General features: G+C 47.7%; 1 protein-coding gene across 27 annotated transcripts in view; it reads left to right on the forward strand.

The window, feature by feature from the left end:
* NRXN3 (neurexin 3) overlaps positions 1-12,319 on the forward strand; it is a 1,418,420-nt gene that overhangs the window by 62,398 nt on the left and 1,343,703 nt on the right. For all 27 annotated transcript variants that reach the window (XR_004956343.1, XR_004956344.1, XR_004956345.1 and 24 more), the window contains exon 2: positions 1,237-2,645. Coding sequence is in view for 24 of the 27 variants with exons in the window: in XM_036239437.1 (XP_036095330.1) it covers positions 1,937-2,645 (709 nt within the window). In the remaining 3 variants the exon portion in view is untranslated. The remainder of the gene's footprint in view (positions 1-1,236; positions 2,646-12,319) is intronic.

Genomic DNA, 12,319 nt, shown 5'->3' on the forward strand with positions numbered 1-12,319 from the left:
CTCAAAGCAGGGGCAATCATTAGCTTTGCTAAAGTGGTCATCATGAAAACAGTGAATGGTAATGGTCTGACAGAGACCACGGTGAATTATCAAATATGCCAATTAATAAGCTGCAGCTTGCACCGCTCTTGGAGATTACACTCATGGGGCTCCTGTAAACAGAGGCGTGGACTCAGCTAGATGGGTGTGAGTCTGTCTCCAGACACCAGATCACCCCCTTGACTGGTTGCATTTCCAACTGGTACAAACTATACGTAATGTGTTCTAGGTGTGTGACATTCCTTACTGATTCATTTGTTGTCCATTCTGAAATTTTCATAATTTTTAAAAAGTATTCGTGCTTTAGCATACCGTCCCCGCTCCACATATACCATATGCTCACTGGCATACATACACCAGTGAGCTCTCTTCTCCTCTCTCCCTCCCTCCCTGGAAATGAGGAAGGGACTCGTGTTTATCGCTCGCCTCCTGTGTACATAAACTCATGCTGGAATCTTCTCACACGTGATCTCATTTAATCCTCTCTCCAGCTCTGGAGAGAGGCTATTATTTTCTCTACTTTACAAATGAGGAAGTAGAAGCTCAAATAGGTTAAGAGATTGGCTTAAAGTTTCACGTACCAGAACTGGGATTCAAACTCAGCCTTTTTTAAAAGTCTTAAAGCACATATTTCTTTTCCAATAAGACCTTTTCCCCCAACATTTAGTAAGAGAGTAATGTTTTGTTCATTACTCACCTTCTAATTTATTTTTACTGATTTTTATGAAGATTTTTTTCAAAAAATTAAAGGCCACCTACATCCAAGCATTGGCTTGTCACATTGAAAAAGAAAACCTAAAAAAGAAAAAAAAAATCATTTTCATGTCTCTTAATAGACAAATAAGGTAAAATTATGTGTGTATGTCAGCGTATAAAATGTTAGCACTTATCTTAAAAATAAATGTTGGCGTTGTGACCCTGTGATATGAATATTGTAAAAATGTGCTGATATGGCTTTGGGGTTTTTATGCTATTTTTGCACATGGAAAAACTGAGTGCATTATTAGGAGCTGAGCTCGGGGTCCTGCAATATCTCTGGAAGAGCCTGGGTTCTCCCTCCTATGGGAAGCACCAAGCACTGTGGGAATCACTCAGCACTCCATCAACATTTGTAAACTAGGATGCACTGTTTTCCTGATTTGTGCCCTAATCTTCCTCTTTTTCTCTCCTTTCTCTCCAAACCCCTTCTTCCTGCAGGTCTTTTTCCGGAGTCCTGGGAGGCAGGTTATGGGCAGGACTGCCTCTGGCCTACACCATGAAGCCTGAGTCTGCTTCTGCTCTGCCCAGGGCCCTGCTCTGCCTGAGCACTCAGCTTCTGACTACCCTTCTCCCCGCAGCCCCCAGCTGCTAGGAGATAGAACTTCAGGACTGGTCCTTGGCCTGCTTCTACCTTTCACTTGGCTCGCCTCACCACTCGCTCCTCCTCCATCACAGCACTGCCTACCCCAGCCCTCTCCCCGGCCTACCTGGCCGGGGCATTTGAGGGTCTGTTGGGAGGAGTGCATTGCTGAAGCCTTCCACCCACCTCCTTGATTTTGCTCCTTGAATCAAGGCCTCCGGATCCACATGGATAGCTGAGATCTGTTCTTGGAGAAAGACACTTTGCTCCTCACTCCAAGCCCTCATTTTCCTCACCTGAATGCCTCTTCTGCTGCCCCGTCTTTTCCCTCCGCCTCTTTAGTGAATTTCCTGCTTGTGCGCCCCATCTGGGGCTGCCTCGTTCACTTTCCTCTTTCCTCACCCTCTCAATATTTGTAAGTGTGCCTCCTTCCTCTTGTGTGCTCTCTGTCCCCCGGCCTGTCTCCTCTTCCCTTCTCCCTTCACTGCAAAGGGGCATCATCCCCTGAGGGCTGTTCCCTGGCTGTCTGGTCCTCCGGGCTTTGTGCCGGCAGCCACGATGAGCTTCCCCGTGCACTCGGTGTTCTTCACCCTGAAGGTGAGCATCCTGCTGGGGTCCTTGCTGGGGCTCTGCCTGGGCCTTGAGTTCATGGGCCTCCCCAACCAGTGGGCCCGCTACCTACGCTGGGATGCCAGCACACGCAGCGACCTGAGCTTCCAGTTCAAGACCAACGTCTCCACAGGGCTGCTCCTCTACCTGGATGATGGTGGCGTCTGCGACTTCCTCTGCCTCTCCCTGGTGGATGGCCGCATGCAACTCCGCCTCAGCATGGACTGCGCCGAGACTGCTGTGCTGTCCAACAAACAGGTGAATGACAGCAGCTGGCACTTCCTCATGGTGAGCCGGGACCGCCTGCGTACGGTGCTGGTGCTGGACGGCGAGGGCCAGTCTGGGGAGCTGCAGTCCCAGCGGCCCTACATGGATGTGGTCAGTGACTTGTTCCTGGGCGGAGTCCCCGCGGACATACGACCTTCTGCCCTGACCCTCGAGGGAGTACAGGCCATGCCGGGCTTCAAGGGATTAATCTTGGATCTCAAGTATGGCAACTCAGAGCCTCGGCTTCTGGGGAGCCAGGGCGTCCAGTTGGATGCTGAGGGACTCTGTGGTGAGCGTCCTTGCGAAAATGGTGGGATCTGCTTCCTCTTGGATGGCCACCCCACTTGTGACTGTTCTACCACGGGCTATGGTGGCAAGCTCTGCTCAGAAGGTAAGGCCCTCTTCCTTGTTCCTCTACTGTTAGAGACCCACACAGGGGCCGGAGTGAAGGCTAAGACCCTGATAGGAACAAGCTCCAAAGCTGCTGCTGTTATGAAACATGCAACTAACGATCTTCAGCTGTATGTTAGTTAATCCGGTTCTTTTCCCAGGGCGATGGTGGGAATCCTTTGCTTGCTCTTAATGGAAAACCCATCAGATCTCAGAAGGAAGAGAATCTTGGCTCCTCAGCCATGGGCTCCTCACCCAAATGTTTGGCTGTACTCAAAGGGCTAGATGGAGTAGGTAGATCACAGATCTGTGCCTAGCTCAGCTACATCCACCTCAGCACAGATTAGCAGAATCGACACAGGGCAAGAAATCAGATAGAAACAGGCAAAGTGGTTATCTCTGTCCCTCCTGATCCCTTGAGAATTGGACCCTTGGGATGGACGGGAAACTCCCATTACCTCCTCCGTATAATCCCTGGCATAAGGAAGGCCTGTGCGGAGAAGAACTAGGGTGGATGGATTGTTGGTCCACGCTTGGCCCTGCTGTACAACAGCCCTTTAGTTGTGCCTCTCCTACCACAGTCTTTTGGGGAGGCATCTGGAGGGTGGACGAAGCATCTGGGGATGGGCCTTTCTTGCCTCCTCGTTCTAGCACTAGGAGTTTTTAATATGAAGCTCTTTTTTTCCTTTCCTCTCCTCTCTGTGTATGAGAATGGTAGAGGAAGGCACCAAGACTAACAGGAGGCTTGTCCAGCCAAGCCTCTGAGGGAGCTGGCAATACTCACTATGGCCTTGGAGAACTTCCCAAGTTCAACTACAACTTCCCAGGGAGAGGGAGGAAGGGACTTGTGCCAAAAGGCTTAGGCTGCTCTCATTTTACTCATCAAATTCTGACTTTTGGGGATTAGGTCTAAAAGAAGTGGCTCAGACTTTACTTAAAATCCAGATTCCTGGACTTCTGGACTCACTAAAGTTCTGGATTTCAGTGGGAAGACCTACTATGTGAGAGTTGGCCATATGAGTATATGTTGGGAGGTTGGGATGAGGAAGAGGCAAGGAAGTTACCTTTCTTCCCATGCTTTTTGAGTTAAGCCCTAGAGTTTTCTAGAGACGTCTGTGTTGCCATCTCATGCTGATATCTTCGGGGAGGTGGTGGGACGGTACAGGGCAGAACAGTGACTCTCAGCCTTGGCTGTGCATTAGACTCACCTGGAGGAGCTTAAAAACTCTCAGACCTATTCATTCAGAAGCTTGTGGGGCAGCGGGTGGGATCCAAGCATCTGTACGTTTGCGAGTAAGTGGAGCCAGGTAAGTGTCTTAGCACTGACTCCAGGAGTCTGTTCATTCAAGTGAGGCTTCACTGCCTTGAGATTTGTAATTAAAAATAGTGTCTGCGGGTGTTGCTAAAACTTTTACAGAACAGCCGAAACCCTTAAGTAGGTTGTAGTTGATAAGAACTTTAGCTGCTAGAGATATTTACAAAATGTTTTAAAAATAAAAACAAGTTTTTTTTCCCACAGGTGGTATGTGCTGGAGACTAAGATATTTTCAAGGTCTTGTCAGAGGCCTTTGTGTAGGTCACATTCAGGTTATTGCAGGAGGGCTCCCTGGGATCCTCTGCTGGGTTGGGCATGGTATCTCCCTTCCTGAGGACGGGCTGCAAGACGGGCAGATGCAGGGCACGCATGTCATCCTTTGTGGCTTCTGTCCCCCCGCCCTACCCACACTCGCCACCCCCCCCCCCCGCCCCGAACCCACTGGAAAAAAGGATGGGGAAGAGGAGCCGAGGCAAGCCCAACCCACAAAGCCACTTTGGGAATGTGGTTATGGAAGCACTTCTTACGAGCAGGTGCCTTCTGGAGCTGAATGCTGTTCCAAAGCTTCTTGGCTTTGGAGAAAGTTCTGCTTGAAGACGCTGACGTGATGACTTGTTTTTCACTTGCCCAAAGGATCTGTTCAGTTCTCAGAACTTGCGTTGAAAGCTGGCATTCTTCCTTTCTAGGGACCAGGGCTTTTGCAAGTGTGTTGTTAACTTGCTGATTATCCCTGATTGCATTTTTTGGTTTAAAAAGAACTCATTTCCTCTGGGCAGGTCTGGATCAGCACTTTTCTGCAGGAAGAGTCTCAATCCTGTATATGTATACAGTTTTTCTTCTCTTTCCGCCCCCTTTTTGTTTTGTTTTGTGTATGTGTGTGCATGAGTGCATGCATGTGTATAAGGTCTCCAGTGGAATTTTTTTGAAGAAATCGAAGACGATTTTTTAATAGTTAAATATATATTAATAATAGTTCTTCCTACAGGCTTCAGATCCTCTTGTGGCTATAGATTGATACTCCAATCTGTAGAAGGCCAACACACAGAATAGCTCATTTATTCTCCTGATACGTAAATAGAATAAATAAACCCTGTAATAAGTGGAATACTTGGTTGGCTTGGAACAGAGCGGTGCAAAGGTCGAGGTGAGGGTGATAGTTGGGGGAAGTATCCGAATTTACTGTTGATAACTTGGAAGCTGTTGGTCTTGGTAATTGTAATCATGTCTAATCACAAAAATGCACTGCAGTCTTTTAGAAAAGATTCGTTCTCTCCACACAGTTAATTTTTAGAGTAAGCGGGAAAAACTCACCTGTAACATATTAAGGGGGAAAAAAATCACAGCAGCTGCTGAGTGTCAAGCAGATCTGCGTAAAACAAGATATATAGCCTAAATGAATGCCTGCCCATTTTCCTAAAGATAATGTGGTGAAGCAGGTAGTAAAGATGCATCCATTCCTTCCCCCTCCCTGCACATGTCACAGAACTGAAACTAGGGGACTGACTCCCAGCAGCTGGTCCTGGGCACCAGGCATCTGTCCCAATTTGCAGGATGGGCTCTGCCATTTGATTATGTGAGGACCTGCATTTGGCGTGGAAGGTCTGTTTCGTACTTCACGCTTTAGCAGTTCAAGAACAGGAGGAGCTGAGAGGGCTCCTGCCACTTCAGATGGATGTGGTCAGGGCCTGTTGGAGGCGCTCTCTGTGGTCCATTAGTTCCTAGCATGCTGCCAGCCTTGATGTTTTCTTGGCTTGTCTGGCTTTCTCACCCCAATGGCTCCAAAATGTCTCCATGCTGCACCACAGGAAGAATGCATAGAGGGGCCCCATTTTTTAATGTGCTTTGGGCTATTTAGAGCCCCTGTTGGGTGTCTTCTCTGGGTAAGACCCAAAAGACAGCAGTTGCCATGGGAGAGTTGCTGTGGGATAGTTGGACCTAGTGGTAAGAGGTACTGGACGCAGTACCTTCTTTCCTGTGTAGTGAATGGCTTTTAGCTCTGGCTGCAGACCGAACCACATAGCCTACATGGGAAGACTTCATTCTAAGACTGCCAACCCAATTAATGGTCATGTGGAACATCCTGGCACATGATGGAAGGAGAAAAGTCCACCTAGATTTTTACTTCTAGGTGTTATGTTTATAAATAAAATGTTTTGGTGCTTAACGTTATACTTGATTATGTCAATATTTAATCTTGCCTTTTCAGTAATGGTCTTAAAGGACAGAAGTGCAGTTAATTAAAAATAATTTTTAAATTATATGTACCTGTTTTGGGATTTAGTTGAACTATGGCACAGCATATTCACCTGGTTTTTGTCTGTCCTGTTATGGGCAGCCTTGAAGTTCACCTGGGAATGAGGATGTATCCTGAGCTCCCTTTAGAGAGCAGTTCCCTCGTGGGTCGTTGAGAGTTTGTCATTACTTTGATGAGTTTAAACTCAATTGTTTATTTTTAATCTATTTTTAGTTACAAATGTGCATGTGTTGAATTTCTCAACTATCTGATGGTCATGAAGGTGTAAAATGTCAGTACAAGTCTCCCTGAAGAGTACATTTAGCATGATGTCAGCCTTTTGCAGGTGAGGTAGGGCCAGGGCAAGATGGAGGAGTCTTCACAGGTTGATCTCTATTTACAACGCTCATGACATTGCCTGCCGACAGGTGCGGGAGCACAGACCAGAAGTTGCTTGTCTTGAGTCTCAGCGGTAAAGTTTTCAGGCGTTGGGATCCTACAGTGAAGTATAGTGGTGGGTGCTGGTAATAGGGACCAGAGCATTATCACACACACACTGTTGTATGGTGCCCACTGGCCTCCCATCCCCCATCCTTCCTACTGTCTGAAGATGATCGCCTGCTCAGGTTGGTTTGACTGATGGCTCAACTCCTCTGTGTGGCCTTCGTATGCCTTCCTGAAAGTGAATTTCAATCAGTTTCTACTGAGAATTTTGTGACTCTTACCCCATTTCTCAAAGCCAGAACTAGGCTGGAATGGTATGCCAAGAGGAGGTGCTTACGCCTGAGCATTTGCCAAGGGGCAGAGGCATCTGAAGCTGTAGTTAGGTACCAGTGATTGCCCTAGCTAGATCCCCCTGTTGTGTGCACTTGTGTAAAAACACAATCATCTCAGCTCCCCCTTTCCAGTGCACATTCTGCCAGAATTGTAATAGGGCTTTGTTCCTGATCTGTGTCAACCCTGAAAAGTCTGGGCGGTGGGGGCTGGAGGAGAGTGGTGAGTAATCAGAGTAAAAGCTGACTCTTTTCAGAATCCCTCTCCCTCGTTTGGAGACTAGTACAGAAGCAAGGCTTTAAAACATACACAAAGGAGGACCGCTGCTTCCGAGACATGGTGCCTCACCCACATTCAGGAGTTAGGTGGGACCAGCCCAGCCAGCAGGGGCTGTCACTAAATGGAGCCTGAATAGGGGTCTGATTGCTCCTTTTTCCTCCTCTCCTCCTGATTACCAAGTGAGATTTCCTGGATGTGCTGTATGCTAAATGGCAGAGCAGCCGCCTGCCACTTGCTCCAATTATCCCTCTTTTAACTGCTGAGGGAAGAGCAATTTTTTTTACCCCCCACCCCCACCCCAAATAGCTTCTCTGCCTCCTTTAAAGAAATAAGACCCGTCTTCCTTGTTCCCCCTCGATGGGGTGAGAGCATCCCTTTCCCTTTGCAGAGCCTGCATACCAGCTGCAGGCTACAATGGGGGTGGGCCTGGGGTAATGCTTAGGTCCAAATTCAGCAGGGTTGAGGGTCGGCAGGCGTTTTGCCAGGAGCCTCGAGTGGCACATGAACTTGCATTTGCATTTGGTAATGAGACACCACAGGCCCAGCCCAGGGGGCTAATTATCTTCAGGTCCCCTATCTCCCTTTGCAGGCTGTCCAGGAAAGATGGTTTCTAGTTCTTGGGGCAGCTGCCCATCATCTGGGCCCTCTCTCTCCTTCAGAGGACAGAAGAGGGAGTGTGGGGTGTGCTTGGGGGATGAGACTAAGGTGCCCTCCCTGATGCCTCCTATTGTCCTGCAGTTATTGGCCTCGCAGAGCAGTCCAGAGCAGTGAGGCCCCAGAGATGGAAATAGAGAAAGAAAGGCTTTGGGCCAGGGCTCTGAAGATCAGGTACCCTTCCAGGACAAAAATAATAGTGGTATTATTACTACACTATTAAATACCACCACGTGCCTGACATCCTAGATATTTTATATGTATCGTCTCATCTAATCCTCATAACACTCCCGTGTCACTGATATCATTAACTAGCCCCATCTGACAAATAAGGAGCAGAGAAATTTGGAACTCAAAGTTTAGTGTAGTTGTTAAAAGCATAGATTCTGGAGTGAAAAGGCTTTATACTTAAATCTGGGCTTGTCTACTTACAAGTCATATGTCTTTGGAGAAGGTTTTGGATGCTTCTTCAGTATCCTCATCAATAATAATAAAAATAATAGCTAACAATCACAGAGCACTCACTCCATGCCTGCATTGTCTTAACTGCTTTGCATGTATTAGCTCTTGTAACCCTCACAATCACTTTTGACACACCATTATTATTTTCATTTCATAGATAAGGAAGCTGAGGGACAAGAGGTTAAATAACTTGTTCAAGGTCACATAGCTAATAAGAGGCAATGCTGGGGTTTGTAGCTAGGCATTCTGACCTCAGAGCCCACGCTCTTAACTGCTATGCTATCTTGCCTTGCAGCAAAGCAGAGATAATCAGAAATCATATGTTATAGAGTTGTTGAGAGCATAAAATGAGACAAAAATGTATAAAGTTATAAGCCTGGTCTCTGGGAAAGAGCAAGTCCCGACCCTGGGCTGTTGGTCTCCTGGCATGCATAGGACCACACCATGTGTCCATTTGGTTTCGCAGATTTGTAGTTTCCCTTTGAGTCCTGCCACCTGTGCCATTTGCCTTTGTCCCAGTTTGCGAGATGGCAGGGATCGAAGCAGGGATTTAAGGAGAGAATAGAATCCAGTCTCATTGCCATTTGCCCCTGCCTAAGAGCATGGAGTTTCTGATGATGGTTGTGCCTGTGGGACCGTATTTGGAGCTCTCTTGCCTGCAAACATGGTGTTCTGGCTCCCACAGCAACCCGATGAGGCAGGGAGGACAGGCCTAACCATCCCCCTGAATAGGTGGGAAGACCAGACCTGACGTGCCTTTAAACCTGTTGCAGGAAGACGGTGTGGGGGCAGGCTCAAATGCTGCCTGTTGGGCAGGTGTCTCTGGGACCTGAGAGCCCAGATCCCCACCATGGCATTTTCTTTCTGCTCCTAGGCTCCCTTCATCAACACAAATGGCCTGTGTCTCCATGGTGAAATGGAGCATTGCCTCCCTGGATGCTGATGATAAGCAAAATGTCAAACTACTGGTGTAGGAGGTTATCAGCTACGCCAGTCCCGGGAGCCTTGCTCCTCCCAGTCAGAAAGAAAGAGAGAATATGAGAGGATGTGAGAGAATTAAATGAATGAATCTGAGTATTCAGCTCTCACTCTCAAGACCCTGGTTTGACATGAAGCGACTGGGGATTGGACCCCTGGGTTCCCAGGCATTTGGAGCACAGCTACACCACATTGGAGCATCACTGGACAGCAGGACCTCTTCAGACTTACCTTTGGTTTCCCAGGTACCAGGAAACACCGCACCCAGGGTTGGCGGTAAAACATGGAGCTTCTGGATTATTTTGTCAGATTCTTTCTTGCTCTCCTGCTTCCTTCCGACTCTCTTCACGATAACGAAACCAAACTTCTTTCCCCCGTGTTTATTCTTCTCTCTTCCCTTGAGTCTGTGTGCGTGTCTGGGGGGATTATCACAGAGGTGGATTCACCATGAAACTAAACCTTTCACATATCCTCCCTGGCATAGGCCTCTTCCAAGGCCTCACACCTAATTTTGTATTAGCAATTTTTTCCTTAAGGAATCCCCAGTATCATAAGCTCCCGGCCCCAGCTCTGTGGATCTGCCACTGTTAAGAAGACGCGTTGCTGTCCGGTGACAGCAATGTTGCTCCGGGTGGATGTGCGATTCCCTGGTGACCTATGACCCTTCATCACAGACAAATTTTTCTTCACCTCATTACCGAACAGGTCAGGAAGAGCCATGGAGAGGGAGTGTGGGAGGATGACAGGCACACAGGAATATCATTTGGGAAGGCGCGGGGGAAGGAGGAGACATCTAGGATATCCAGTGGGTAGAGAGGAAGTGTTTGGAAATGTTTGCAATAAATCTGGAGGAACAAGCTGGTGTTTAAACAGAGGGACCACCTCAGTCCCCCTCCTGAGATTGTCACAGCTGAGGTTGGGATGTTTGGTTTGCGCTGGCTCACACCGGGGCTGTCGCAGGTGACAGGCTGTGGCTGACAGAGGGGAGAGAGCGAGCGTGGCTGTGCAGGACTGTCTCCGTGATCTATCTGGGAACTGACAGTGCCAGTGGGTTGTCATTACTGCTGTTGTTCTCCAGAAATTGATGTCTTTGGGTGACCTATTTAAAAGCAATACTGGGCCCCCTTTAAATGTGTCATTGTCTATATCTGCTCTCAAACCTCCACTGATGTCGACATATTGCTAAATAATGTATTTCCTAAAGTTAAAAAAAAAAAATGTTTTAAAACCCAGAAACCAGTGCCAGCAGCTTTTAGAAACAAATTGATCTCGCAGTCATCCAGCCAAACCACCCAGCGCTGCTCTGATAAAACTCACTTTGCGTGTGGTCCTAGAAACTGTGAATGTTTTCAGTCTTTCCCGGACACGAGTACTCTGTAAGGGTATGCAAAAGCCTGAAGGCATGGAGATGAAAGAAAGGCAGGGACCTGAGCTGTTGGCAGAGTGAAGCTCCCAGTTTAAGCTGTGAAATTTATTGAGGATCCTTTTGGTTTTACGGAGGCTCTTATTTAAGTAGGGTATCTTTGTAGCTAAGAAAATGACTCTGGGAGCTTTGCCTTTTAAGTTTCTCCATGAGACTATGCATCCGATCCTCTCCTGACATTTTTGCCTCTCTCCTGCTCATTTGGTTCTCCTGAAGAAGTCCTGCTTGCCAGTGAGAAGTCCTCAGAGGACAGGATCTGAGTAGTGCAGCGGTTGTTGGCAACATGAGGGCTGATGTCTCCACTCCGGCGGGCAGTGCATTCCAGGCAATTCCATAGCCTCAACTCCAGGTAGGGTTGGCAGCGTGCTGCCTGCAGCCCCTGGAGAACAGAGAAAGTGCGGTGTGAGAGAGTACAGCTTACTTAATAAGTTGTGTTTAAATAAAAACAGGTAGCTCACTCACAAGGAGGGACGAACAAGGTTGAAATCATTTATCTGTGATCCGAACAGTAGCACGCGGCTGGCGAGGCTGGGAAGTTGCCAGACACTCATGAGTTATTCCTTCTTCCTCATTCTCTCAGTCTTCCTTCCTCTCCAGAAGGGGTCCTGTCTCTTCCATGGTTAGCCTTGGATGTCCGAGAGATTGGGGAGGAGTGGGCTTGAGGGTGTTAAGCATCTTACTCATAGAATTCCTAAAAGACTAATAACCAATGGTGTATTTGCTTGATCTGGGTCAGGAAAGACCAGGGCTGTTTTGTGGGCCCCGTCTTCATTTTCAGGAGACACATAAAATTTGGGGGGACTCCATTATACAGGAGAAATTTGTCAGGGATGAAGCTTATATCCCATGACCCATGTAGAAGACAGTATGACATTTATATTACCTCATAGTCATGACTTTGCCCTGTTCAGTGCACTAGGAACCAAGGTACATTGAATCATGGGATAATGAGTTTGGAGGGGATTTTAAAGGTTATCGAGGGTAACTACTCATTTCCTATCCTCTTCTTCACTGAATATTTGTTTCCCTTTCCCCACAAATCCCCTTAGTCAACTTCAGTGAGGTGGGCTCAGTACTTTTCAAGGCAGCCTAGTCTATCTGTGATCACTGCTGTTACTTCCTGTATCAGGCCCAAGGCAGCCAGCTTCTCAGTCACTTCCTTGCTGGTCCTCGTTCTAATGAAAGCAATCTGACCTTTGCAATGGGCCTTGTGGGCGAGGGGAATTGCGGGTCATAACGTTTCTGGATGACGCTTTGCAGGAAATAGCCCTTGGATCAAGGTAAAATTCAGAGGGGTTCTCTAATGTGGCACTAGCGGTGCACACACCACTGAGTTATTTAGAATTAACTGCTTGTGATTAATCTCAAACAATGTGGGAGGGACTGATGTGGGAAGAGAGTCTGATGTAAGCAGGTGATTCATACTCCAGTCATTCTGTTCCTGGGGAGCTTGTACTCTGAAAGAGTCATGCTTAGCCCATCTCTGGCTCTATTATCTGTGCCTCATTTCATCCCCTAAGATGTCTCATCTTCCTCCATACCCAGCTAGCTTTCAGC

Source organism: Rousettus aegyptiacus, unplaced genomic scaffold (genome assembly GCF_014176215.1).
Source record: "Rousettus aegyptiacus isolate mRouAeg1 unplaced genomic scaffold, mRouAeg1.p scaffold_m13_p_3, whole genome shotgun sequence".
NCBI classification, from domain to species: Eukaryota; Metazoa; Chordata; class Mammalia; order Chiroptera; family Pteropodidae; genus Rousettus; species Rousettus aegyptiacus.